The 26,769-nt window shown below is 61.2% G+C and overlaps 2 protein-coding genes across 5 annotated transcripts in view; both read right to left on the bottom strand.

Annotated features, from left to right (window-relative positions):
- Positions 1–3,959: 3,959 nt before the first annotated feature.
- NSMF (NMDA receptor synaptonuclear signaling and neuronal migration factor) lies at positions 3,960–12,775 on the bottom strand. 4 transcript variants are annotated; one of them, XM_082842917.1, is made up of 15 exons: positions 12,526–12,775; positions 12,074–12,135; positions 10,942–11,442; positions 9,675–9,750; positions 8,436–8,528; positions 7,504–7,556; positions 7,036–7,125; positions 6,378–6,502; positions 6,172–6,255; positions 6,047–6,080; positions 5,890–5,960; positions 5,668–5,747; positions 5,424–5,526; positions 5,148–5,223; positions 3,960–5,062 (listed from the first exon to the last, which is right to left on the bottom strand). In XM_082842917.1, the coding sequence occupies exons 1-15, from the start codon at positions 12,594–12,596 to the stop codon at positions 4,965–4,967; spliced, it is 1,617 nt and encodes a 538-aa protein (XP_082699043.1). In that variant the 5' UTR covers positions 12,597–12,775; the 3' UTR covers positions 3,960–4,964. The 4 variants fall into 4 exon arrangements, with proteins under 4 accessions (XP_082699043.1, XP_082699045.1, XP_082699044.1 ...); XM_082842919.1 differs by having other exon boundaries at positions 3,960–4,598; XM_082842918.1 differs by having other exon boundaries at positions 8,436–8,504.
- Positions 12,776–13,833: 1,058 nt separating this feature from the next.
- Positions 13,834–26,769, bottom strand: part of PNPLA7 (patatin like domain 7, lysophospholipase) — a gene marked incomplete at both ends in the record, with an annotated part of 36,419 nt that continues 23,483 nt past the window's right edge. Inside the window, 17 exon segments of the mRNA XM_082843712.1 lie at positions 13,834–13,860; positions 13,862–13,933; positions 14,053–14,144; positions 14,352–14,436; positions 14,845–14,871; positions 14,875–14,955; positions 15,035–15,100; positions 15,103–15,201; positions 15,575–15,723; positions 16,235–16,300; positions 16,303–16,350; positions 16,948–17,017; positions 17,133–17,255; positions 19,170–19,253; positions 19,256–19,322; positions 26,298–26,307; positions 26,310–26,415. Coding sequence (XP_082699838.1) covers positions 13,834–13,860; positions 13,862–13,933; positions 14,053–14,144; positions 14,352–14,436; positions 14,845–14,871; positions 14,875–14,955; positions 15,035–15,100; positions 15,103–15,201; positions 15,575–15,723; positions 16,235–16,300; positions 16,303–16,350; positions 16,948–17,017; positions 17,133–17,255; positions 19,170–19,253; positions 19,256–19,322; positions 26,298–26,307; positions 26,310–26,415 — 1,272 coding nt within the window.

The following is a 26,769-nucleotide window of genomic DNA, read 5'->3' as shown; positions in this document are numbered from 1 at the left end:
AGAAGACGACATCTGACCAGATATCAGAACCGGGCCTGTTAGGTTTCAAATTCACACTAGTCTCTCTCTTTCATCTGGACTATTAACTGACTCCGGATCCTTATCCAAATTCATGGTCTAAATTTGTAACCTCCAGGCTGTATTATTGACAAACATTTAGTTTCAAATGAATAAGTCTTTGATAACCCAACACTGTCAATCAACTATACTTCAATTTTAATAAATAAATAAAAAGTCCTAGAAGTTTTGCTATTTGGGGGAAAATTTATCAGCTACGGCTTCATGTTTATTCCTGCACTGTGCCTTCTCAAAGTGCTTACTTCTTTCTGTGTTGACTGTTCCCTTGCTGTATTCACTATTCTAAGACACGGACTTTAGATGGGAAATTCCTGAGAGATCTCCCTCCTACCCCTCCTTGTTACTTGAATGTGACCTCAAGAGGTTTCCAATCTGTGCACTCTCCCTTCCACGAGGGACACGGTACCCAGGAAAGGTCCTCCCTGGCAATTATGGACAAAAAGTCACTGAATCCATAAAAAACTGATCTTTTTGTTGCTGTTGTTGTTGCGGTACGCGGGCCTCTCACGGCTGTGGCCTCTCCCGTTGCGGAGCACAGGCTCCGGACGCGCAGGCTCAGCGGCCATGGCTCACGGGCCCAGCCGCTCCGTGGCCCGTGGGATCCTCCCGGACCGGGGCACGAACCCGTGTCCCCTGCATCAGCAGGCGGACCCCCAACCACTGCGCCACCAGGGAAGCCCAAAAAACTGATTTTTGATAAGCAATGCTTTCAGAGAAAAATCTTGATCAAAAAGGAGAAACGTGGAAATTAATAAACAGAAACCTTATTTAACAGGAGGCCAGAAGGGGGAGCGCCCACGGCCTACCGTGCAGCCTCAATCGCAGGCCCAACAGGAAGATTACTACTTACTACCCAGCAGGAGAAAGGAAGATTTTCTCCCCGCCCAGCAACAGCCCAGCCAATGAGAGACCATCACAGTTCAGCCAATGAAAAGCCACCACACTGCGAACTCCGTTTCCTCCAACTGACACTTTGTTTAGAACAGCCCCTCCCAACCCCGCCTTCTCCTCTATAAAAGAGTTTCTGCTCCCTTGTTCTCTGCACTTGCTTGTGGTTCACCTTAGACTGCTTGTCCTGAATTCCAGTTCTTTACTGTTCCCGAATAAACCCATATTGCTGGTAAAGTAACTGGCTGTTTTATTATTTTAGATCAACAGCTCATGTGAGCATCTTTACAACAGCTCTACCAAGTCTTTGTCAGATAATTTCAACACCTGTGTCTTCTCATCCTCGGTACCTGCTGGTCAAGCTCTTCATGGTTCTGCAAGTGCCACAGTTCTTCTGGTTTCTAGTACTTTGAATTCCACTCCGAGACTGGGGTCTTGCCTCCATGCTATGGAGAATGCTGGGGTTTTAGCTGCGCCCCCAGTGGTGGGTCTGGGAACGGGCTGGCCCACTGTTGAGGGCGCTGGTTGGGTCAGGTCCACACAGGCCTGGGAGCAGGTCCAGGGGCTCATAAACACCTTTGCAGGTGGTTTTCCTGACCTTTCCAGGTCCCTAGTTCCCAGCCCCCTCCAGGGTCTCCCTTCCTGGCCCTTGAGCCATGTCCAATGAATACAGCATGTCTAGTCCACGACTGCCTTCCTGGGGTCCCCAGAAAGACCCTGGCCCTGTCTGGGTGACAGCTGCGTGGGGTGGGACCGGCAGGAGGGTGCCTCCACAGTGGCTTTGATGATCTCCCTCCTAATCCTGGTCTCTGGAGATCCCTCCCTGGGAATTCAAGTGCGACTCTCTTCCCCCCACACAGACCTCCTAAAGGAGCTGTAGGCACAACGTGTCCCTTCCGGATAGTAGGGCAAACAGTGGATCTGAGTTTCATCCTAATGGTGATGGAAGGTTCTAGACAAGGCAGATGTGCCCTGAGTCTGTCCTCCCCAGGGTGGGGTCTGTCCCTCTAGGGCACACATCCAGGGCAGGGGGTAACGGGGGGTGGCTGTTTGGGGTTGAGGGGGTGAGCCTGGCCACGTAGGCTGGGGCATGCACACTGCAAGGCTTGGAGAGAGCAGCACAGGTAGACAGGGCAGGCCGGGGCCACCTCTGTCCACGTTGTCACCAGGAGGCGAGGACTGGACATCAGACATTATAAAGGCGTGTGTGTCACGGTGGGTGAGCGGAACACACCTCATCACTGTGAGCTTGACCTCATCAGTTTAAACAGAGAGTATTCGGGCCTCTTGCAGGCCCAACCATACTTCTCCCTCAACAAGCCTTTTAAACAATCTGCCTCTTCCAGGATAGCCGTCCACATGATCTGGCCTTGCCCCAGTTAATGGCGTGAACTGTGGGACATGGACATCCATGCAGAAGGCCCCAGTGGGAGGTGCTGGTTCAGTGTTTCCCAGCTATATTTTAAGAGCTATTCCCAGACTGTTTTCTAATAAGGCTATGGCAATTCACATGACCTCCTCCCCACACAGTCACCAGCACAGGGTGACTCATACCCTTTAAATTTTTGCCCAACAAACAGGCAGCAAGCACCTCTTCCCCTTCACTGGCTTTTCGTCGGCCGCTTGACTTTCTCCTCTGCGAGTTGTCAGTTCAGGCCTTTACCCACTTTTCTCTGCTGCCTTTGTCTCTTTCTTGTCAACACATCAAAACTCCTCGCATGCTAAGGACCTTAAGCCTTTTCCTCGTGCACTAGTCGCCAATACTCCTCCCCCAGCCCTCGCTGGCTGCTGCCGTGGCTTCCCAGCTGGCTGGGTGTGCGGGGAAGGCCACAGAGACCTGAGCGTGCCCCGCCCCCACCCAGCCTGCCTCCGGGTCAGCCACCCCTCCCCTCGGTTTTGTTCTTTTCCCAAAACGCCTTCCTCATTTGTTCTGGGCTTCATGTCTTTTCTCCAACACGCTGGTTGGTGCTTATGGGGTGTGAGGGAAGGAACCTTGTGAACCAGATGCAAGACCTCAAGCCTCCCACGGGCGGACCTCACCAGCCCTTACCCACAGCAGCTGACCCAGAAGACTGTGGGGCAAGCCCACTTGCTTCCCCAGCCCCAGTCCCTCGACTACAGGGTCCCCCGTCAGAGTCTGGGGGAGGGGCAGGGGCACGCGACAAAGCTTCTGGCAGCCCCGGGGTCAGGCCTGCAGGTCACACGGTAATCGTGCCTTCGAAGCACACGGTGAGAGCAGCTGGGTCACGCCGGGAGCTATCCTCGTGGCCTGCGTGGGCTTTCTTCCGGACATGAATTCTCCTGGCAGCACCCCCTGATGCCAGGCTGCCAGCCTCCAGGCCCCCCGCCCTCACCCACGCCATCCCCTGGCAGCCCCCGCCCTCCCCAGCCCTTGGTGGCCCTGGATGCACCCATCTGGCACCTGCTGATCTGCCCACAGGCAACTGGACCAGGAGCCACCAGGGTAGCCAAGCCTGGCTGGACCCCAAAGCACCTTGGCCACTGGAGGGGAGAGTGGTGGCAATGGGCACATCTGGGGATGACTAAGGCTACTGATGGCCAGCTGGTCCTGTGGTCACCTCCTAGCCACCTCCTAGCCCGGCCACACTGCTGACCACATGCAGAGAATGGCCTGAGGGAAGGAATGGCCCTCTGCTCTGTGCCCGGGAGTGGGGCAGAGGCTGCAGGAGGAGGGTGTCTCTGCCCTCATCTCCCGACCTCACCTGGCTCCTCTGCAGTACCACATCCTGCAGCCGTGTCAAGGACCTGCTCTTTCCCCAGACGCTTCCCCGGAGCCCTGGGGGCCCGATCCCCAGACCTCTCGCAGAGTGTGCCCTTGGCAGGGCAGGCCTAGCCGCTCCAGCCCCCTTGCTCCAGGCCAGGATGTGCAGGCGGCCACCACAGCAACAACCTCAGACCAGCGGGCCCAGAATCTTCTGGGCCCAGGGAGGCAGTGGACGGTGGGTGCTGAGAGAGGAGACCCACGCGGCAGCCGCAGCAGAGAATCAGATTTAATGGTCACTCTAAGGAAAGTCGTACATTTTTCAGCCCCCGCCCCCCCTTGGCTGGGGGCACAGCCAGGTGTCTCAGACCAGGCTCTGCAAAGGGGGGCCAGCCCCCGAGCCCCAGCTATGTACAAGAGAGCCCACCCACTGGGCCACGGGCCAGGCTTCGAGCCCACAGCACACCGGCCACCCAGCTCTCAGGCCCCGGCTGCAGGGTCCAGGCCCCTACGTGGAGTGCAGCAGGGTTCTCACCCACCAGGACCCAGCCCCAGCAGGCCCCGCCGAGACCCCAGGGCTCCGCACTAGGAGAGGCCTTCAGAACTCGGCCGCCAAAAGCTGAGCTGGACAGCAGCAGGGAGCTGGGCGGGCCTGGGAGGCCGGGGAGCAGGCAGGGCCCGCTCTGAAAGAAAGAAGGTGTGCCCCCCAGCTGCTGCCCAGGCACCCCTGCCGAGCCGGTAAGCGGGTTGGCGAGAGCAGCGCGAGCACAGACGATCGGGGGCTCGGCCGGGACGGAGCCAGGCCGGGCAGGCGGGCCGCCCTGGTGCTGGTGATCAGATACGGCAGGGCTGGGGCGCTGGGGCAGACGAGGTCCTGAACACACGCCGAGCCGGGCGGTCTACGCCGTTACTAGTAACGTAGCACTTAACTAGTTAACCAGTAATGCTGCTTCCCTCTGAATCGTCTCAGGGGTTGTAGAAAATTGCACTTATTTCTATGACCCTGCACAGGAACCGCCCCAGAGCTGCAGCCTCCAGCCGAGGCCTAGACCCGGTCAACATCCACCGGCCGCGGTGGCTCCTCCCAGGCGCGGGGGCTGGGACCTCTTTGACCCGTGATGCCTTGAGGAGCAGACCCCTGGGAGGGAACCTGAGCGACGTCTGAGGGTGCCCTGAAGTGGCCGTGAAGACCAGGACCCACACGGTACTGGGCAGCACACAGCGGCCCAGCCCCCGTCGCTGGTCCGAGGAAGCGGCCGGGTGGTGGACCCGCCCCTCACAGAACGTCCTCAAAGTCCAGCAGCTTCGAGTGCTGGCGGCTTTTCCACAGGCGGTACAGCCGGAAGTCAAAGTAGGTCTCGATCATCTGCTTCCCTGAGGCAGGAGGGGCGAGGCCGGGGCTCAGGCCACCGCCCCCGGGAACCCACCCCACAACTGGGGACCAGCCCGGCAAACTCACCTTGGGCTGACAGCTCCAGGGGGGACTCGAAGGTGACCCTGTAAGGGGTCATGAGAGTCCTGAGGTTCTGGAACAGCTGAAAAGAGGGGGTGGGCCATGAGCTCAGGGCAGGGGAAGAGAGAGGGATGAGGAGAATGGGGTGTGGGGGACAGGACGCCCCCAGCTGGTTAGGCCCAGGCATGGGGGTTTCTCTGGGAGGATGAGAAGGGAAAGGGAATCTGGAGAGAAATGGGGGTTCTATCAACCCTTCACAGGTCTGGGGTCTGGGCCCCATACCTTCTCCCCGTTGGGGTTCCCCAGGACGTAGCAGCCCATGACGTGGATGACGTTCGGCTCCGGGTTCACTTTGCTCATCAAGTGGCTCAACCGTTTCCAGAAGCTGGCGGGGGAGGGGTGGTCACAGGTGGCCTCCAGCCCGACCCCCAGGTGTGAGGGGGCATCACAGGAGGCACTGCGGGGACACGGCGCCCCAGCAGGTGCTGCATCCAGCCCCCCAGCCTCCCAGCTCCCCCCAGCTCACTGGATCATGTCCTCTTCCTTCTCCACTTTGGCAAAGGTGGCCACCTTGTTCTTGAGTAAGTACAGGTGCCCTGGGCCGCCCTGTGAGACACTGCAGTCAGCGACGGGGCCGCGCACCGGTGTCCAACCACCGCTGCCCCCAACACGTGCAGATGCGAACGTGCATGCCCAGGGAGGTGGCACTCTCCCCCCCCCGCCCCTGGGCAGGAGGGCCGGGCCCTACCTGGCAGAAAATCAGCATCTTCCAGATTTTGGCCCCCTTGTGGTAGACGTTCAGCTTCTTCTCTATCTCCTCTGCAGGAGGCAGAGGTGTGAGTGCCGCCCCCAGCAGCCCCAAGACCAGAGGGCGGGGGGGGGGGGGGGGGGGGCGGAGTACTTACCCAGAATGTCCTCGAAGGTGGCGTGCTCGTGGTCCTGGGACAGATGGAAGCCAGCCCCACATCAGAGCCCTTCTCAGGCAGCACCCCCCACCCAACACCGCGATGGGGGCTGGGCAGGCACTCACATAGAGGATGGGAATGATGGAGGGGTCGTCCCTACGGAGGATGGTGGGGATGTACTCAGCTTTGGGCACTTTAGAGGAGATGAGCTGGGAACAACAAGGGGGCCACTCAGTGCCCTGGCCGCCTGGGAGCCAGTGGGCAGCAGGAGCCCCCCTGAGACCCCCCTCCCCACTGCTGAGCAGCCTGCAACAGCTGTGTGGGGCCTCACCATGACCTTGGGTGGCACGAAGCCCTCAGTGTCACAGGCTACAGCCTCCAGGCCCCTCTCCGTCTCCCAGTCCAGGTCCTCAAAGGCCTCACCCAAGGTGCAATGCGAGCTCTGCAGGTCACTACCTGTAGGGCAGGATGTGCCACGGGCCTGAGGGTCAGCTGCAGCGCCTCCTGTCCCGGCTGCAACCCCCAGAGATGCGTGGAGGCCAGAGCCAGCAAGCCCTGTCCCAGAGGGTCCTCCAGGTCAGGGGGAAACCCAGGGTGGGTGAGAGCGCCAAGCTGAGGACCCCAGCAGCCTGGCAAGGCTGGCGGCTGGAAGGCGGTGGACCCTGGTGCAAGGCCAATGGGAGCCGGAGGGCAAGGGTCAGCTCCAGCCAGGCGTGCCTGTCGCCTGGGCCAAGGAGGAGTCTGGCACTGCTCCTCAGGCTTCGGGCATGAGGGCGGCACCAGGCCAGGGCAGCCAGCGAGCCGCAGCCCTTAGTTACCCCTGCCCAGAAAATCGGAGGTGCCAGAGCGGCCCCCCCCCCCCAGTCTGGTGAACTGAGGCTCAGCAAAGGCGCAGAAGCCTAGCTGCTCCCCCGGGGTGGGAGCGCAGGACTGGGGGCCTAGGGGAGCCTCTGGGAGAGATGCGCTGGCCTGCGCCGCCGGGCACCTACTGTCTCGGGAATCGTGGGAGGTGTCGGCTTTCATGGGGGTGGGGTCGCTCCAGGACCGGCTGAAGCTTCGCTCGCGCCGCTCGGCGAACGCTGCAGCGAAAGCAGAACCCGTTAGGGGCGGGGCCTGCAGCCACACGAGGGGGACAGGGACAGGGGCTGGCTGGGGAGGACGTGGGGACGGTGAGGGGGTCCGGAGAGTGGAGGACGCCACAGCGGCGGAGGGGCGGGAGTGGGCAGTGCGGACGGTCGACGGCGGACAAGCACAGTGCTAGGTGGACATGGGCGGAGTCTGAGTGCAGGGGCGGGGCCCTGTCCTGGGGCGGAGCCTGGGAGTGGGAAGGTGCCCGCCCGCGGGGCTGCAGCGGGGCCTGGGGACGCGGGCCTTTGGGGCGCAGAGAGCAGCACGCAAAGCCCCAGCCGGCCAAGAACAGCGCGCCCCCGCCCGCCCGCGCCGCTCCCGGGCCTTACTCTGGGCCTTCACCCGCCGGCTGCCGACCATGCGCAGGTGTTTGCGGAAGTTCCTGGGGGCGGAAGCACCGGGGGCTGGTGAGGGCCGCGAGGGCGGCGCCCCGTCCCACGCGCTCCCCTCCCCACTGCTTGCTGGCCACCGTCCCAACATTGCCCCTTGCCGTGAGGGATGCCCTCCCGGCGCCCCCAGCTCTCCCACAGGCAAATCCCACCCAGTCCCTCTCCTCCTGAGACTCCTCCCGGGCTCCCCCTTTGCTGCCAGTACAAAGGCACGATAAGCCAGCCTCCTCCTGCAGCCCCACCCCCTCACAGGACAGCTCCGTCGGCGACCCTGTGCACTCGGGTCTCCCACCTTCGCTGCCCACGCTTCCCTTCTCTCCTTGCGCCCAGGTACTCTGAACCCCGAGAGCCTCCCGCCCCCCGTGGTCAAGGGCTCCTGCTTCCTGCGCACGGTGGCCAGGGCAGCACAACTGTCCCCAAGCGGGAGGTGGGTTAGGGGCTGGCAGCTGCCCCCTCCCCTGCTGCTGTGTCCCTGGGCCACCTCAGAAGCAGGTCTCCTTCACTCCAAACTTTGTGCCCTGCCAAAGCCCAACTTCCAAGATGGACAGACAAGCTTCCTGGACACATCTCTGAGGTGGGTGGGGTTTAGGGAGGGTAAGCCTGGCTGCTGACCCCACTGCTCCGGGCTTCAAGGGCCAGAAAAAGGCACAGGGGGGCCAGCTGGCTGCAGTTCAGCTGTCACTGTACCCCCAAAACACAGGCCTAGGGGCTCAGGCCACTTGACCTTTCCTGCCTGCCGCGTCCCCAGAGCAGGGCCAGGCCAGTGTTCGCCACCGCCCTTCCCCCATCAGGTCTGCTGAGCTGGGTGGGCCCAGGCTAGACCAGGACAGACAAGAGACGGACCCTGGTGGCGAGTGGCTGGCAGGCCCTACCTCTGGATTACAGACGCGGAATCATTCTCCCGTTTCCGGCGCTTCCTCTCCGCGTAGCCCCTGAACACCCTGGGAAACCACCACGAGTCAGCACTGCCCTTGGCCGCAGGCAAGAGGGACAGAGACGTGGGGACAGACGCTCGAGCACAGGGCCCAGCGGGGCATCCAGGGCGCTGGGCCAGGCAGAAGGTCCTGGCCTGCCTCGCCCTGTCCTCGGCCCAGTTCCGCAGGCCCTGCTGTAGCCTTGGCGCTCGCTGGGACCCAGCACGCCCTCATGGTCAAGGCCCAGGTCCCTGGCCTGCCCCAACCTACTTGGGGGTGGGAGAGTCCCCCAGGGACAACCGCCATGCCCTCAGGCTCGAGGTCCACACGGTACTTACGAGATGCTAGAGTCGAGGCGGGAAGGGGCAGCGTGAGAGAGAAGACACAGTGAGCAGAGACCTTCAGACCCCCAACCGCCCTTCAGTTAGTTCCTTTCTTGTCATTGACCTGGAGGATCCCTCACAGGCACACAGGCACCAGCAGGGTGCCGGCTATGCCGCAGGCCAGCCCTTGCAAGGGCAGCAGACGCGGAAGTCACCGTGGCCCAGGCCACCAGATGCTGTGACCTTGTCAGGCTGCACAGAGGCCTGACTGTGCCCTGCCGACCCTGGGTCCAGCAGCGAAGGTAGCGGCCCCCATCCGGCCCAAGGGCGGTGGTGCGCTCCCCAGGGTAGCACACGCAGGAGGAAGCTTCTGGTATCGGGGACACTGCAGCAGAGTCCCTCCCTGAAAGGAAGCCCTGACAGAACACCCAGCTGTGCGAAGGTCAAGAGCACGCCCCCAGGGGACTAAGTTGTGATCGCTTGCAACACACGAAACACAAGTGGGCCGCTGTTTGGGGCGTGCGTGAAGGCGGAGCTGGGTGACACAGGGCAGCGAACCACCTCTGCTGGTGGCTGCATCAGCTGCAGCCCCCAGCCAGGTCCCCGCAGGACAGGATGGACGGACTGGAGGGACTGAGGGACAGGGCAGTGGGGAAGGGGTGGGGCGGGGGAGGGGCAGCGGGAGTTCAGAGCAGCCAGGCCTGCCTTCCTTCAGGCTGACACATTCAGGCAGAGCTGGCGGTACACGGCACACGGGGCTGCTCAGAAGCAGCCACGCAGGTGGGCTCAGGACGGGAGAGGGGCCGGCAGTAATTCCTGAGCACCAGGAAGACGGCGCCCGGCCTGGGCCCGGCACACGTCAGACGGGACTCACGCTTGCATAGTTGTGGTTGCTGTCTGGAAACTGAAGAGGTTTTCCTTGGGGAACCAGGTACGGATGGGGATGTCATCTGGAAAAGACCAAAGGAGCAGTGACCAGGCTGGCTCAGGGGTTCCTGAAGCCTTTACCCCCTGTCGGGGAAGGGGATGCTTCTGCCACAGACGGGTGGAGGAGAAGCGCCAGGGCTCCCCAGCCGCCTCCCAGGTCGGGAGGCCGGCGCAGAGCCAGCAGGCTTGGGTGTCCGCTCAGCTCTTCAAGGCACAACAGCTCAGCGGCTTGGTGGCGCTTGTCTTTGCTTGGCTCTCCCTCTGCTGCCCACAGCTGGCGAGTGTTCTTTTGAGAGCACAGCCCGCCTCCAGGGCGCCCAGGGAAAGGATTGACTTTGTCTCCATTTAAGCAGGAGGGGAGGGCAGGGACAAATGGCTGCAGCCTCCCCTTGGGGTCTCCAGGGCCTTCTCTGCGGCCCACTCTGGCGTCCACTTGGTTGGACCTCCCCTCTCCCAGACCCTTCTCGGAGGGCGAGGTGGAGACCGCCCCTTCCCAGGGCCCCTACAGCCACTAGACAGAGTGGGTCGCTCTACTCTCTTCCCTGACCCCCGTCCCAGCCCCTGGCCTGGGTGTATCAGAGGAACATGAGGTCGTGGAGGTGAACTGCCCACACCCCAGGCCTGTGCCCTGAGGCCCAGCTGGGTTGCTGATCTGGAGGCCCAAGAGGTGCCCTGAGAGGACGTGCCAGGTCTGCTAGGTAGAATTCTGCTCTCAGGAGATGACAACCTCAGAGCCAGGAAGCGTGGGGCCACGTGAATGTCCCAGGGAGGCCTCTTGCCGACAGCAGGCCTCCGGGGCTCCGCAGCCACCGGCACAGCTCGACCATCCTGGGGCGAGCCCCACTAGCTGGCTGGGCCCCAGGCAATCATGTGCCTCCCTTGGTGAGTGGGCCCCAGGGCAGGGACTGTTCCCCAGGACTCCCTGGAGGCAGCCCGATCTTCCCGTTCAGCCAGGTTTTCTACCTGCTCAACCCTTAAGACCCTCCCAGGCCCCCTCCTCGGGGAAGCACTCCTCCGGTGACTTGGTGCTGGCAAGGCTAAAGCCAACCGTGAGGCCTGAGGTGGGGCACGGGATGTGGCGGCAGGTCGCCACCTGCAGGCCGTGACCTGGGCACCCTGCTCTGCCCAAGCCTCACAGCGCTCGCTGCTGGCTGGCCGACCCCAGCACCAGCACCCTGCCTGAAGCTGCCCAGGCCCCCAGCGAGCCCCCTCACCAGACACACGGTCAACGCTGTGCATCCTCTCCAGCTTCTTGCGGCGGCTGGCGGCCTCAGGCAGAGGCGGTTGGTCCAGCCCAAAGGCCTGAGGGGAAGGACTGGGGGCGAGCTGGGCACATCCAGGACATTCCCTGGAGCCCTGGCGGCTGCCCGCCCAGCTCTGGCAGGGTCTGCTGACGTCCTCACGACTGCCGCCCGGGCTGGTGCGCAGGGGCTGGCTATGGTGGCGGGGGTGCCGCTCCCGCTGCTGCCGCCCCTTCACCACAGCCAGCTCGATGGCCTCGGCCTCCGGGCCGGGAAGCAGGGCCGGCTCCCCGGAGATGGTATACACACGGGGCTGGGGGCCCTCGCCGGCCGGCTTCCCACTGACGGCCTCCTCCGGGAGGCTGTCCTCATAGCGGCCGTTGGAAATGAGGGAGAGGCGGCGCTTGTTCTGGGGGGCAGGCTGCATCTCGGGGGACCCGTCGTGGCCAGAGTAGGCGTCAGCCAGCAGGTGGTCTGGGGGAGAGGCACCAGGTGAGCTTGCGGCCTGCTGGCCCTGCCCTCCCAGTCTCCGGGTGTTCTGAAGGCAGGGAATGAATACCCAGCGGGTGCCTGGCCCGCTGAACGAACCGTGGGCCCTGATGACTTCAGAAGAGGTATTTCTGAGCTGCGCACTCCCCCTAGAGGTTCACGTCTCACGCCTATCGGGGCCCCAAGCCCCTCTTACGTGCGTGTGGGCGACAGGCTGTGCTACCTGTGGGTGATGGGGTGGGGCCAGAAACAAGCAGGCCACCTCCCAGCCTGCCACCACGCCCATGTGCCCAGTGCCAACTTCTCCCCTCCTCCCTACCAGCTGGCCCCCAGAGACAGTGGTGCCAGTCCTGGGGGTGCCAGGAGGCCTGTTGCCATGCCAACAGCCCAAGCTGGGTAGGTGCCTTGGTGATGAGTGACTCGGAGCTCCTCCTGGGGCTCTGGGCCAGGCGGGGCAGGGGGCGTGAGGAAGCCAGCCCAGCAGGGCACTAGCTGCCTGCTCACGCCCCACAGTGCGCAGGGGCTGGGCCTGACCTGGACAGGAGACAGCATCCTCTCGCCTAGGATGGGGGGCTGTGGGTGGACCCCGTCCCGGCACTGCCTCACGTGCCCTTACCTGCACCGTTTCGATTCTCGGGGTGACTCTGGGACAGGTACTCGCCAAACGCTCGGGCTGCTCTGAGGGGTGGACAGCGGGGTGCGCCGTCAGTGCACACCACCCACCCTGGCGTCCCCACCCCACCCAGGTCCTCGGCGCCAGCAAGGGAGGGCTCAGGGGTCACCTCCAGCAAGCACTCCCATCCCACCTCAGAATGCCCAGGGCTGGCAGGTCGCAGTTCGGGGACCCTTCGGTGTCGGTGCACCTTGGCCAGACCTGGGCCCAGGTCTGCTTTCCATCCAGCCCCTGCCACCCAGTGTGTGTGAGGGTCGTGAGGTCGTGCAGCTCGCCCACCGCAGCCTCAGGGAAGGGAACCGCACGGAGGTGGGGGCGGGGCGCCGGCTGCGATCACGCTGCGGGGGCGGGGGCGGGGGCGGCGCTGGCCCCCACGGTCGGCCCGCCGCACTCACCGCACTTTGGCCGCCACCGAGGACATGGCCTCGCTCCGCAGCGCCCTCCTCCGGGAGGCGACGGCGCCCATGGTCGAGGCGGCGGCGCATCCCCAGGCCTCAGAGCGCGCCCCGCGCCCGTCGCCTCCGTCGGAGGAGCCGCGCCGCGCCGGAGATCGGGCTCGGGTTCGGGCTCAGGCTTGGGCTCGGGTTCGGTTTCCGCATGGCCGCGCCGATCACTCCGCGCGCTCCGCCGCACCGAACAGCACTGCCAGGCCCGGGGGTGGCGCTCCGCCCACCGCGACGTCAGGGAAGGGGCGGGGCTCGGCGGGGCCGCCCCCGTTACGTCAGGGCTGGGGCCTGGCCGTCCACAGCCAAGGCAGGGCGAGGAAGGCTCCGCCCACCGTAACGTCAGAGCCGGGCGGGGCCCAGAAGGGACTACGCTGAAGCCTCGCCCACCACGCCGGCAGTAGGTGGGGGGGCGGGGGCCAGGGGGCCGGGTTGGGCGGCAGGGGGCGGGACCAACCATCTCTCCGCCCTCTCAAAGCTGCCTCTGGAGCTGGGAAACTGAGGCCTGCGGTCCCCCGACCTCAGGGTCCTGGGCCCTCCGGTCAAGGGTCTCCCTGCTCTCGCAGACCCATGTGCCCTGCTCCGAGACCTGCAGGGATCGTGGACTCCAAAGTCACAGAGCTGACAGGTCTCCTTTTTTGTACAAAAGGACCCCCCTGACGCTATTTAATGATCTGAAAAGTAAGGTGTGGGCATCATCATAGGGAAGACTCTTGTGTGTACAGAATGGAAACAATGCCTGAGAGCTCGGGAGGGCCTCATCCTTGGTTTGGGGGGATCCCAGCTGCACCCCAGACCTTGGGTGTCCTGCCTGCCTGGCTTGGGGTCCTGGGGTCCCCGCATGGTGACCACTCCGCCCTGCAGCCTCAGGACTGTGGGGCTTGCCCATCTTGGTGCTGCCCCCTGCCCGGGGGACCTCGGCACAGGGACCACATATCCCACACAATCAGATCTACCTTTATTGACAGGCTAAGCAGAAGCATCAGGGGCTCTGACATCTCAGAGGCCTCAGGGGGCCCGCAGGGGCCGACACAGCCCCCCAGGACTGCTGTGTGTGCAGGGGATGCCAGGACCCAGTGCCCCACCAGGAGCGGCCGGCGCAGAGAGGCCCCAGACACTCCAACACCGGCCGGCAGGGCCCTGGGCCCCAGCAGGGTCTCCCTGGCAGGCTGGGGAAGAGCTGCAGGAGCTGCACCAGCTGGTTCTCTGAAACCCACCCACAGGAGCTGCTGGCTGCAGGGTGCATCAGAGCAGAGACCTCTACCCATCTTGGTCAGAGGGCCAGGGGGGACGAGGAGTCTTGGGATGGTTCAGGGGAAGCCAGACGGGAGTGCCGATGCCAAAGCGAGGGCTTGTCCTCCTGGAAGCAAACCGCACACACGGTCAAGGTCAAGGTGGGGGCAAGCCAGGAGGGCAGCAGGGAGGGAGCAGCTGGCCTGCTTTGGAGCCCTTGGAGCTGGCAGCTCAGCTGGGGAGCACAGGGTGTCCGGGCAGCTCACTGAGTCGGAGCCCAGGTCGGCTGGGGCTGCCCAGCAGCACCTCCTTGTATTCGGTCTGGTGGTCAGACTCATCTGGGCAGAGAGCAGGGCCATGCAGGTATCCTCTTGAGAGCAGGGGCAGGGGCCGGCATGGGTCCCCATATGCAGCCTACCAGGGCCAGGGGCTGCTAGAGGGAGCCTGGTGGCCAGGGTGGCTTATTGAGAGTGTCAAGGGTCAGGAGGGGACATTGCCACTACCATCCTCAGCTGTGTGGGCATATGGCCCGGGGTCCAACTCACCATCTGCTGCAGCCACCTTGGCAGGCTCGATACGTGATACGATCTCAGTGAGGTCCATGAAGGAGGCGTTGGGGCAGGTGAGCACGTTGGGGGCAGAGGCGAAGGAGACATCTGGCGAAGCCCCTGACTGCAGCCGGCCCCACCCTCTCTATGACCCTCTGTGGTCCTAGCCCTGGAATGCGGGTGGGGCACGGATGACAGGCAGAGTCCTGAGCAGCCCCCCACCCACAGTGACATCCTCTCCCACGTGAGCACTTCAAGGGTGGAGAGTCAAAGGGGGGCAGAGGCCAAGAGACAGCCCCCAGGGCCACTGCCCTTGCCCTTGTCTTCTGGCCCCTGGGGCGGGGCAGGGGAACCTGCAGGCCTGAGCAGTTGAGAGGGTGCGCCAACGTGCTGCTGGCTGCAGGGAGCCCTGCCTCTCTTTTGGACTGGGCAGCAGAGGACGGGTCACAGGAGTGGGAGAGGAAGGAGTGGTGCCAACTCAGGCACTCACATCGCACGCCTTCACCTTGCTCGTCCCCTACCGATCCTGCAGCATCTTCTCCAGCATGCCACTGCGACCCCAGATGTCAAACACTGTTCGGCCGTGCTGGTACCCCACCTCCTGCACACACACCGGGAACCCCATGATCGGGACGCGAGAGCAGGGAGGCCTGGGAGGGGCAGCCGGCCTGGACACTCACACAGATCTCGTCGAACTTGCTGAAGTCCAGGGTGCCGTAGCTGTTGGCGGGGGGGGGGGGGGGGGGGGCCGCAGGTCCTCGCAGTAGTCGCTGCTCTTCACCATCTCCAGCTGCCGGACGCAGCACACGTAGGCCAGGCGCGTCTGGATCTCCACCATGTTCAACACCTGCCGTGTCACAGCCCTTGAGTGTGGCTCTCCTGTCCCCGCGTGGCCCCTGGCCTCCATCTGGGCACAGCCACTGAGTCTCCTGCCCTGGCCCTTCCTTCCCCTTCCCTCCTCCCAAGGGGAGGCAATTTCTACTAGGCCTGGGGGGAGGCTGGGCACCCAGCCAGGGGTCCTGGGGTGTGTGGAGCCTTTAGGCCTGGCTCCTTTCCCAGAGCTGGTCCCAGGCGGGCAGGGATGGTGAGTGACCGACCACCACCCTCCTGGACCCAGAGCCTGGAAGGTGCACCCCCTCCCTGCCCATCTCAGGGTCTCAGGGACACAGGCGCCAGGATGTGGGGAGGAGCAGCTGGGGTAGGCAGGGCTGGGCCCCCACCTTGACCTTCGTGGCCAAGGGATTCCAGCGCTTCCACAGCAGCCACCACCTGGAGAGCGCATCCCCGTAGTTGGTGAGGTCTGTCTCATCCCGGCTGCCCATGTCGATGGCAATCACCACCTTTGCCCCCATCGACCTGGCCACATCTGCTGGGGAGGAAGTGGCCTGGTCACCAATGGGGACAGGTATGCAGAGCCCCAGGCGGGAGCCTGGCTGGGGTGACGGGTCAGAGCTGGGGGAAGTTGGGGTGGAGCCAGGGCTGGGGGCAGAGCCTGCCTGAGAGGCGCTGAGAGTGGGGGGACGGGGGTGAGGGTTTGGAGGGTGGGGAGGGCCTCCTCTCCACCCTCACACCTGGGCCTGCGGAGGGGGTCGGCCAAGCGCACAGAGCTGTCCAACAGGTGGCAGGTGTGCCCCAGGAGGGGCCTTGCCCACAGCAGACCCGACACCTGCAGGCTGTTAGTTCTGATTGTGGGCACAGACGGGCCCTAATTGCGGCCGGCCCCTCTACCTGGCCTGGTTCTGAGCACTGCTGAGCCGACAAATAGAGCCATCTGCTGGGAGCACGCAGCGCCGAGCGTGCGCACGCCCCGTAACCCCCAGCGCGCAGGAGCGGTGGGGCTGAGGCGGGGCCGGGCGGCCGCCCCCCGTCCGCCGCAGTACCTGGCAGGTTGCTGACGGAGCCCCCGTCCGTCAGCAGGTGCCCATCTTTGGGCTCGCAGAGCGGGGCATGCGGCCCGACAGGGACACGCTGGCGCGCACGCGCCTCCACAGTGAGCCTGGGAGGGGCCCAGAGGGATCGGGGGAGAGGAGAGGAGCCTTTCGCTGCCCAGGGCGAGTTCGGCTCGGAGCCTCGCCGACATGGGTCCTGAGCCCTGCACGTCTGGCCTCCGGCGGAGAGCACCAGGCCCGGGCAGATGACACCCTTCCTGGACATCCTCCCCCTCAGACGGAGCCCGGGGGGCCGGGCTTGCTCTGGGCCTGCCCACATCTCCCCTTGCCGTGAGCTTCTGCCAGCCCTGCCACCCCACTCACTTCTAAGCCGGCACATTTCAAGGGGCTCCCAAAACACTCTGGCCTGGAGAAGGGCCTCAGCCGCCCACCCACAGATGGGCTCTCTCCTCAGCATTCTGCTCCGACCCACACGCAGCTGTGACCCACGTGGGCCCTCAGTCTGCCCCTCTGCCCCCGTCCCATCTCTACCTCTCCCTGTGCACCCTTCAGCCTTTGGGCCCCGAGCAGTCTTCTCTGTTCACATCTCCCCGAGCCTCTTGCCTCCTCTGGGAGATCCTGGGGCTTCCCTGGGCCTGGCCTGGAACTGGCCCCTTAACGCCCCTCCCCGCTGGGGAGCCTGCACCCCGGGAGGAGGTGCTCACCATCTGTGTGGACCCTCATGGCAGAGGCTGTGATGTCCGTGGTGATGGTGAAGTAGGGGACCCACAGGTCCTGCGAGGGGAACGGGACTCAGAGGGACCACCCCCGGCTGCCAGCCCTCGACCCTGTGGGCCCAGGGTGTCCAGGCCCAGGCAGGCTGAGGCCGTGGGCTCTGCTGGGGGTGCGCCTCGATCTGCCTGTCCTTGAAGACACTGCAGATGCTTCTGCTGAAGCCAGCCCCCGAGAACACGGACACAGAGGGGATGGGGTAGGTCAGGTCCAGCATGGTCTTTACCATCGACATCACATCCTGGGGCGTGGCACACGGGGGCACGTGTGAGGCCTCCGCAGAGGAGAAGGGGCTCACCCCCTGCCTCCCTCTCCGGGCACCGGCAGCAGGCGACCCCGAGGGAACACCAAGAGCCTGCGTCAGGAGAAGGGAGCAGGGACCTGGGCACTCACGTGCGCTTTCTGCGAATAGAAGCCTGTGGGGAGCAAACACTGTGGCCTGAATGGCAGGGCCTGGAGGTCCCAGAGGAACGCCTGCTGACCCCGGGCAGGCCTGGCCAGCTGGGCCCTCACCGCCCGCTCAGCGGGGACGGCTCAAGGCTCACTGGGACAAGGCCCATCCAGGACCAGGGCCAGCTGAGCGTCCACCACTGCCCCTGCGGGCTGGCCTGGGCTTGGCCTTCACACTCCACCGCGGCAGACGCTCCACCCCTCTGATCCTGGGAAGCAGCAGCCCTCCCACGGGCTGTCACTGCCAAAGCCCCGTGATCTCTGGTAGGACCGAGGCCCACCCTTCCTCAGTGAGGACCTGTGAGCACAGGGCACAGGCCCAAGAAGGCCTGACTCCTCAGGGGTCAGGGATGGAGAGGAAGGGTCCTCCTTGCCTCTGTGTGGACAGACGCTGGGACGGGCTGTAAGTGGGCGCGGGCCCCCAGCTGGGGGTGAGTCACGCGCCCCCAGCCGCTCTCACTGAGACTCGTGGACGAGCAGAAGGCACACACGTGCCCCTGGAGGACAGGGAACCAGGACAGCCTGGGACACCCCTGGTGTCCTCTGCGGGCAGCAAGGCCCTCACTCCCAAGGAGGCCCTTGCCCAGCACCGCAGCCACCCCACCGTGCCCCCTCCACGTGCCAACAGGTGGGACCACAGAGCAGCCTGGGGGGTCCATCCCCCATGGCCCACAGGGTGGCTGCCCAGTGGGCTCCCTTGGCCCAGCGCAAACTCAGGGTGGCAGGACATGATGCCCGAAGCCCCCTGGCTGTTCCCACACCCGTGGGAGAGCTCTGCCCGACCTGCACGCAGACCCTTGCTGAGGCTAGAGCACCGTCCCCCGCGGCCACTGCCCTCGGAGGCTGTCCTCAGTGACCGGAGCCGAGCAGCCCGCAGCCCCCAGGGAGACTGGGCGCCTTGGGGATCTGTGGATCGGGCAGATGGCCTGCTCTGAGAGCTTCTGCTCAGAGGAGGCCCATCTTTTCTTTTAAAAATGAGAATGCCAACACTTCTGAGCCCACTCTTGGTTTCAGCCAGGGCTCCATTCTGCTCCACAAAAAACGAGCAGAGCCCTGAGAAGGGCAGGCTGCAGCCCGCCTGCCCCGGGTGGGTCCCCAGATCCTGGACTGTCCCCTGGCGTCCGTTCACCGCAGGGCCAACTGTACCAACGACGTATATTTCTTACTTTCTGTGTCCCTGATGCTCTGGCATTTGGGGTCCCGCACACTGGGGAGGGGGGGAGAGAGACAGACCTGGGCTCACCCAGCCCTTCCAGAGCCCACACCCGACTACCTGTGTCTAACGCACACCCCAAGCCTGAATCACCCAGGGCCAGGTGCCAGGCAGCTATGCCCAGAAACCCGCCGGAATTATTCGAACGGGCAGATCTTAAGCTGTGTGCCCTGCCCCGCCTTGCCCTTCCCACAGAAACCCCAATAAGGGCCCCGACCTAGGCCTTGCCCCCTGCCTGCCTACCGGCACTGGTGCCCCCATGGCCCTGTGGGGTGGGTGTGGAAATGCGGGGAACTGTGGGTGCACTAACCTCTCCTCAGTCACCTTTACAACTCAAGACCAGGCATGAACCAGAGCCCATCCCACAACACTGATGCCCTTGCTTCTCTGTGCCCTCCCTGCCCCAACAAGCCACGCTCTGAGGCCAGAGCCCTGCAGAGCCACGTCCGTCTCGATGCCCTCCTGCGTCCCCGGCCCTGCAGGGCCCCTCATCTCAGCCCACTGCTTGGCCCGGATCCATATCTGGCTGTAGTTCCACTCCTCAGAGCACAGGGCGCCTGTGAAGGCCCTGGTGGACGTCCGAGCACGTGCGCAGGGATGCCCCCCTCTGTCAGGGCCCGGATGATGCCCACCTGGGCACAGCCTCTACGCCAACAGGAGGATGGAGCAGGCAGTCAGCGCCGCCGCGCCGCCAGGACCCCGGGGACGGCCGTCCCGTTCCACCCCACCCCTCAGTGCCCGAGTCCTGCACACGCCACGGGGAGAGGGGCAAAGATGCCAATTCAGAGAGGGAGTGGGACGCTCTCGAGAGGCAGCCAGCACTCAGCCTCCTCCACCCGCTGGCGTCTGGGAGGCTGTGAAGCCGAAACAACAGGCTTTGAACAGACTTGGGCGGGTGGGGAGGCAGGTGGAGGCCCCCAGCGCAGCCCCCAGGGCCGGACGAGCCACCACCGGAAAGCAGCGCGGGCTGAGACCACTCTGGCCACTGTTCGTGTGGGATGTCCGCCACACAACCAGAAATAGCATGTGTGAGCAGAAAAGAGCGTGTGACTGTAGCCAGGAGGAGGGACAGACAGTGGAAGTGGACAGAAGCAACACCCAAGTTCTAGAACTGATGACTGACATTAAGCGTCGGGTTCAAGGAGCGTTCTAAATGCTGAGCGTAAATTAAAGAAAAAAAATCCTACATTGTTGAAAACCCAAGATGAAGAAAACTTCAGACCAGGCTGAGAACAAAGAGGCACGTTGCCTCCGAAGGGTCAGCACAGAGCTGACCTCCCCGCCCCGCGCTGGCTGCCGAGGCCACGGGCTTACCATCTGGCCCTTCACAGACAATGCCTGCTGGCCCGTAAGTTAGGAAAGAAAGAACAGTTTAAACCAAAAGAGTAAAATTAAGGAAATAATAAAGAGCAGAAGTTAATGAACCAGAAGACAAACACACTATAGAGAGGATCCTCGAAAGGACGAGTTCAGGTAAGACTGGTCCATAAAAGTAAAAGGCGGGGGACAGAGGGAGGCGGCCAGGGTCGGGGAGTGGAGGGGGAAGGAGAAAGGGACAGAGACGGAGAGGGAGAGAAAGAGGGAGGAGGAGGGAGACAGAAGGTCTTAATAACCAATATCAGGACTGAGAAAGGGAACATCTGGACAGATGCTCCAATTAAAAAGGTAAGAAGCTAGTGTGAGCTTCATGCCGTAAGTAGGAAAAGTCAGATAAAATGGACACATCCCTAGACCAACATAACCTACCAGACCCGACGCTAGAAGTAGAAAACCTGAAGAGTTCAATAACCATCAAAACAACTGAATCTTTAATTTTCAAATTCTCACAAAATTTCATGTCCGGATGGTTTTACTAGTGAACTGTACTAAACATCTAAGGAAAACCAACACAAGCCACCTGGAACCTTCCAGAGAACAGGGAAAGCAGCAGCACCTTCCAATTCAGTTTTGCATTTTGGAAGGTAGGCAAACAAACCTGCCTACATTTCAAGAAAGGACAAGCATGGCCCACCTTGCTCAGACCCAAGGGGTCAGGTGACACAGAAACAGGGCCACATGCCACAGGCAGATGAGTCCATCCCAAGAAGGTGATGTTTGATGTTACTTTAAAATCACTCAGTGTGATTCACCATATTAACAGGATAAAGGAGCAGAATCACACAATCTGACAGACCCATTAAAAAAAAACACCCGTGATAAAAACTCGGCAAACTAAGAATAGAAGGAAACTTCCTCAGTCTGATAAAGGGCATCTACAAAACCCAAGAGCCGAGCTGGCAGCGATGGCACTTAGCGCTTAAAGGGAATGCTTTCCCCAACACTCACCACCTCTGCTCAGCTCTGTGCTGGAAGCTCTAACCAGTGCAACAGGCAAGAAAAAGAAACAAAGGCATTTAGGTATTTTGGAAAGAAAGAGGAAATACTGTCTTTATTCTCAGAAGAACAAAATGTAAAAAAACTACAAAAAAAGGTACTGGAAGAAGTGAATTTAGCAAGGTTGTAAGTCATGACATCAATTTACAATATCATTTGTATTTCTACATACTGGCAACAAACAATTTAAAATGAAATTTAAAACATACCATTTAGGGCTTCCCTGGTGGCACAGTGGTTAAGAATCCACCTGCCAATGCAGGGGATACCGGTTTGAGCCCCGGTCCGGGAAGATCCCACATGCCGCGGAGCAACTAAGCCCGTGCGCCACAACTACTGAGCCTGCACTCTACAGCCCGCGAGCCACAACTACTGAGCCCACGATCCACAACTACTGAGCCCACGTGCCACAACTACTGAAGCCCGCGTGCCTAGAGCCCGTGCTCTGCAACAAGAGAGGCCACCACAATGAGAAGCCCGCACACCGCAATGAAGAGTGGCCCCCGCTCGCCGCAACTAGAGAAAGCCCGTGCCCAGCAATGAAGACCCAACGCAGCCAAAATAAATAAATTTATTTAAAAAAAAAACACATACCATTTACAATAGCAAAAAAACCCATAAAATACTTAGCTGACTCTAAAATTTACACAAAAATGCAGAGGACCTAGGACAATCCAAACAACTTCAAGAAAAAGAATTTGAAGGAATTACACTGCCTGATGCTTTCCCATAAAGCTAGAGTAACAAAGACAGTGTAGTGGTGTGGCTGGGACAGAACACATGCCTCCGTGCAGCGCACACCTGGGCAGGTGTTTGGTGCTTCACTCAGACGCCTCAGCAGCTCAGCAGGGAGGGAAAGTCTTCAACTAGGCAACCACGTAGAATACCCTCACCTCACACCCCGCCACTCACAGGAAACAATTGTGGGTGGACTGCAGGCCCAGATGTACAAGCTTTGAGAAGATGTAGCCTAGGCAAGAGCCCCCAGAGCACCAGAAATTAAAAAACTGTAAAAAACTGGGAAATCACACTTCATCAGAGTTAAAACGTGCTCATCAAAAAACGCCATTACATGCCATTACAACAAAAACAAAAGTCAAAGACTGAAGACAATATTAGTAATAAATACATCTGGTAAAAGACTTGTATTCAGGGACTTCCCTGGTGGCACAGTGGTTAAGAATCCGCCTGCCAATGCAGGGGACACGAGTTCGAGTCCTGGTCCGGGAAGATCCCACATGCCGTGGAGCAACTAAGCCCGTGCACCACAACTACTGAGCCCATGTGCCACAACTACTGAAACCCGCGCGCCTAGAGCCCGTGCTCTGCAACAAGAGAAGCCACCTCAATAAGAAGCCCGCGCACCGCAACGAAGAGTAGCCCCCGCCCACCACAACTAGAGAAAGCCCGCGCGCAGCAACGAAGACCCAACGCGGCCAAAAATAAAATTAATTAATTAATTAAAAAAAAGAAAGTTAAAAAAAGACTCGTATTCAGAGTATATAAATAACTCCTCTAACTAAATAGTAGAGGGCAAGCCACCTGTGAGAGAGGCGCGTGGAACTTGATGACCAAGAGGCACCTGGAACCTGAGTCCAGGGATGCAGATCAGACTCACGGTGAGGCACGGCCCCCACCAGGGGTGTGGCCACGACTTCCATCCCGGAGGATACCAGGGGGCGTGGCCACAACTTCCATCCCGGAGGATACCAAGGGGTGTGGCCACGACTTACATCCCCGACGATACCAAGGGGTGTGGCCACGACTTCCATCCCGGACGATACCAAGGGGTGTGGCCACAACTTCCATCCCGGACGATACCAAGGGGTGTGGCCACAACTTCCATCCCGGACGATACCAAGGGGTGTGGCCACAACTTCCATCCCCGACGATACCAAGGGGTGTGGCCACGACTTCCATCCCGGACGATACGATACCAAGGGCGACAGAGATGTGGGCAGCCCGAACTCTCAAAACTGCCAGTGGGGGTGTAAACCTGCTCAACTACCCCGTGGACAGATAATCCCACTCCTGGGTATTAGCCCAAGAGAAGAGCACATATGTGTGCAGGAAGGGTCTGTGCAAGAGTGCTTGTAGCCGTTTTGTGCACAGTAGCCAAACCCAGGAAACAACCCAAGTGTCTGTTGACAGGAGGAGGACTACAGGGGCCCACAGGGGCCCATGCGGCGACGCCACGGGTGCGGTCAGCGCACACAGACAGCCCCAGAGACACGGAGTTCGCGGGACCAAGCCGACACAGGCCGGCACGGAACGGAGCGGAAAACCGAGCAAAGCACTATTATTCTCAGAGAAGCTCAAACTGCACTAGGGCAAGCAGAGAAAACTGAGGAAAGCACTCAGACATTAGAGACGTCTTAGCAAAAAGAGGCCGATTAGAAGACACACCTGAGGAAAATCACCCAGAAAGTAGAACAGAAAGACGAAGATGGAAACTTGGGAGGGAAAAGAAAAGACGGGAGCACGAGAGGATGAGGGGTCGTCTGCACCGTGCTCCAGAAGAGGGAGCAGGGAGCAGGGGTGCGGGCCTCATCCAACGCTCCGAGGGCTGGAGGTGATGAATTTCCGAATTTGAAAGGGCCCACTGGGAGTCTGCCCAGCCTAACGGGGGAAAAGACACCCAGGCGCATCCTCAAGTACTTCCAGAAACACAAGAGTGAAGAGAGTCTCCTACAGGATCCAGAAGGAACAGGCTTCGTGAAGAACACGACACTGAACTTCAGAGCAGCAATACTGGAAGCTAAAAAGATGATGGGACCACACCGTAAAGTTCTCAGGGAAAAGTATTTCCATCTAGAGTTCGTAACCAAACTGTCATGCGAGTGTGAGAGCAGAGTGAGGGAACTTTCTGCTAAGCGTGGCGTTGAAACTCTTCCCTCCCATGCAGCTTCTCTTAAGGAAACTTCTAGAGTATGAACTCTACCAAAATCAGGAATGTATCAAGAAAGAGGAAGACATGGTATCCAGAAGTGGAGCTGGACACAGGAGAGAGACAAAGGCAGTTCCCAGGATCATGGCGAAGGGAAACTCCAAGGCAACATCCCAGCGGCATGACTGGGGAGCAACCAGCAGAGCTGAGAGGAGGCCGCTCCAGAGTGAGTTCAGCAGCGATGACTTGGTGGTCTGAGCACACTGCGGGGGGCTGCGTCTCCAGCAGCAACTGCGGTGGGCTACTGAGCAATTATTACTCTGAGGGGGGAGACACTGCCGTATATACAGTAGAACAAGGCTTTGCTCCAAAGACCCATCTTGCTGCAAGGCAGACAGTGAGCAATGGCTGACTAGGGAGGGGACCACACCGGGATCCTGTGCTGAGGAGGAGGATAGACGGAGGATACGAAACAGAGACAGACAAACAGACTTTGACCCTGTGCATATATGGGGGCGGTTAGGAACTTAATCATCTAAAACTGAAAAAAATGAAAAAACAGATAAACAACAGGGTCCTACTGCATAGCACAGGGCACTATATTCAATACCCTGTAATAATCCATAATGGAAAAGAATATGAAAAACAACATATGTACACTATATACACACACAGATACATACACACATGCACACGCACACACACGCATGCACGCGCACACACACGCACACACATAAAACTGAATCACTTTCCCGTGCACCTAAAACCAATACAACATTGTAAATCAACTATGCTTCAATTAAAAAAAAAAACGTAAATGAGGAAACAGCTGAAGAAAAGTTGGAAGTGACTGTCTGTGGGATATTGTCTGTGGGATACTGTCTGTGGGATATCTCTGGATTTGTTGGTGGGGCAGAGGACTGCTGTGTGTTATACAAATACCATACGGCCTTACAGAATGGCCACATGGCTTTTAAACTAAGTATTACTTTAACTAAATTTTCATTAAAAACGCTGCTGCAAGCCAGCTGCTCCAGGGCACCTCACTGTCCCAGCCCCACAGAAAGCAGCCTGAGTGCTACCCCCATCCCGGCAACTTTGGGTAAATCACCCGAGTTTCTAGACCCACTGGCTCAGCTTTCAGGTAAAAACACGGCACTACACGATGCCCCCAAATCACCCCAAATAAACGAGCAGGGTACTCATTACTTCACCACCCAGGCCAGGCTGCACTCAGGGGGCCAGGGCCAACACGTGCAGGCGTTCCACCCCGGCCGCTGCCTGCGGACCGCGGGATCCCTCCCCTGCAGCGCAGCCCTCGGAGAGAGGCCACAACGTGCGCTGAAGGCACAGGCGGCCAGTGAGGAGGCTGGGGGTGAGGAGGCGGGGTCTCCAGAAGGGCAGCCCCTCCCGTGCCCACCCCACTTTCCTGGCTGTAAGGGTCTCAGGCCAGAACTTGGAGCCTCCGAGTCTCCAACAGTGGGGAAGTAAGGAGCGTGAATCCGGCCAGACAAGCAGTTCTGAGGCTCACCTGCATCATTTCTCTGACCCTCTCCAGCTACAATTAGCCGAGGAGTGGAGGGGCCGGGCGCGAGCACAGCCCCAACTCTGCAGGGTGCACACACAGTGACTCCAGCGTCCTCTGGAAGGGACATCCTCGGGCCAAGGCAGGTGGCGAGCCAGGCTCCTCCGTCAGGCCCTGGGGACACGTGGCCAGCACGGTAAGCAGGGCTGGCACCCAGGCCTGGCACTCAGGGAGCCTCGCTGCAGTGCCGGGGAAGCGGCACAAGCCCGCCAGCCCAGCGACTGGCCTGACGTCCTCCGAGGCCAGGGGTGTGAGGGTATCCACCCCACAGGGCACCCCTGGCCCTGGGACCTGGCCCTCAGAGGGGCGGGGGTCCAGCACAGATGCTGCAGGAGGTGCTGCCTTGCCCCTCCTCGCGCCGACGGTTCACCCGGGGCCCTTGGCCTGTCACACCCTCCCCACACACCTGCCCCTCCGTTTCTGCCCCCACGTGTATTTTTCTCTTTAACCAAGGTCAGGAGAACGGCAGCAACTTGGGGTCCAAGTGCTTTGGGTTAAAAGCCCTTAAAGGAACCCACCAGCCCAAGAAACTAAAGGCTGCTTCACGACGGTCGTGAGCAGAGCAGATCACTGTTCCATGAAGTGTGCATTAAAATGGAAAGAAACTCTCCCGCAGCCCAGCGGAAAGACTGGCAAAGGGTCAGAATGGAGTTTTCAGAAGAGGAGACAATCGGAACGAGAAATACATTCTCTTCCACTGTCTTTGTGGAGGGAGGGGACTCAGCGCAGGCGCACACGTACCGACTCGTGGCCCGCGGGAAGGGGCGGGACTCACCTGGCTCCCCTCCCCCGGGTACTAAGGCGACAGCGTTTCTGGTCAGCACCCGCGCCAGGCCGGAGAAGTCCGAGCGCCGGTCCGGGGGCCTCTGGCAGACCCGCTCCGACGGCTCCACCTGCGAGAGAGGCCGGCAGATGCCGGGGGCCGGGCCGAGTTCGCACACCCGACGTGGCCTGGCTGTTCTACCCCACTCCTGACCCAAAGCTCCTCCTGGACACGGCCGGTGGGTCTGATCCCGACCCAGTCGTCACCTCGGCGCCCGGGCTCACCTGGGAGGGCTCTTGGGGTGGGGCGGGCAGTGCGGGCAGCTGGACCACATACCGACGGGCCCAGCCGAAGCCCACAGCCCCGAGGTGGAGGGCGCTCGGGGCTTGGCCACCTGGGCGCAGACGCCGCTGGCAGGGCGGCTCCACCAAGCTGTGGGGCTGGGTGGGCTGTGGCCAGCCGGCGGCCCCTGCACTCCCACCAC

Source organism: Leucopleurus acutus (genome assembly GCF_964270905.1).
Source record: "Leucopleurus acutus genome assembly, chromosome: 7".
In the NCBI taxonomy this organism is placed as follows: domain Eukaryota; kingdom Metazoa; phylum Chordata; class Mammalia; order Artiodactyla; family Delphinidae; genus Leucopleurus; species Leucopleurus acutus.
The sequence above is the reverse complement of the archived record's forward strand: the minus strand, read 5'-3'. Positions and strand labels throughout refer to the sequence as shown.

Bases quoted from the DNA above. Each gene is read 5' to 3' on its own strand.
- NSMF (XM_082842917.1), bottom strand. From the start codon at position 12,596: ATGGGCGCCGTCGCCTCCCGGAGGAGGGCGCTGCGGAGCGAGGCCATG. The intron at 5,748-5,889 runs GTAGGGCCCGGC...AGTGTCTCACAG, and splicing joins AGATGCTGATTTTCTGCCAG to GGCGGCCCAGGGCACCTGTA. The intron at 5,527-5,667 runs GTGAGCTGGGGG...CTCCCCCGCCAG, and splicing joins AAGGAAGAGGACATGATCCA to CTTCTGGAAACGGTTGAGCC.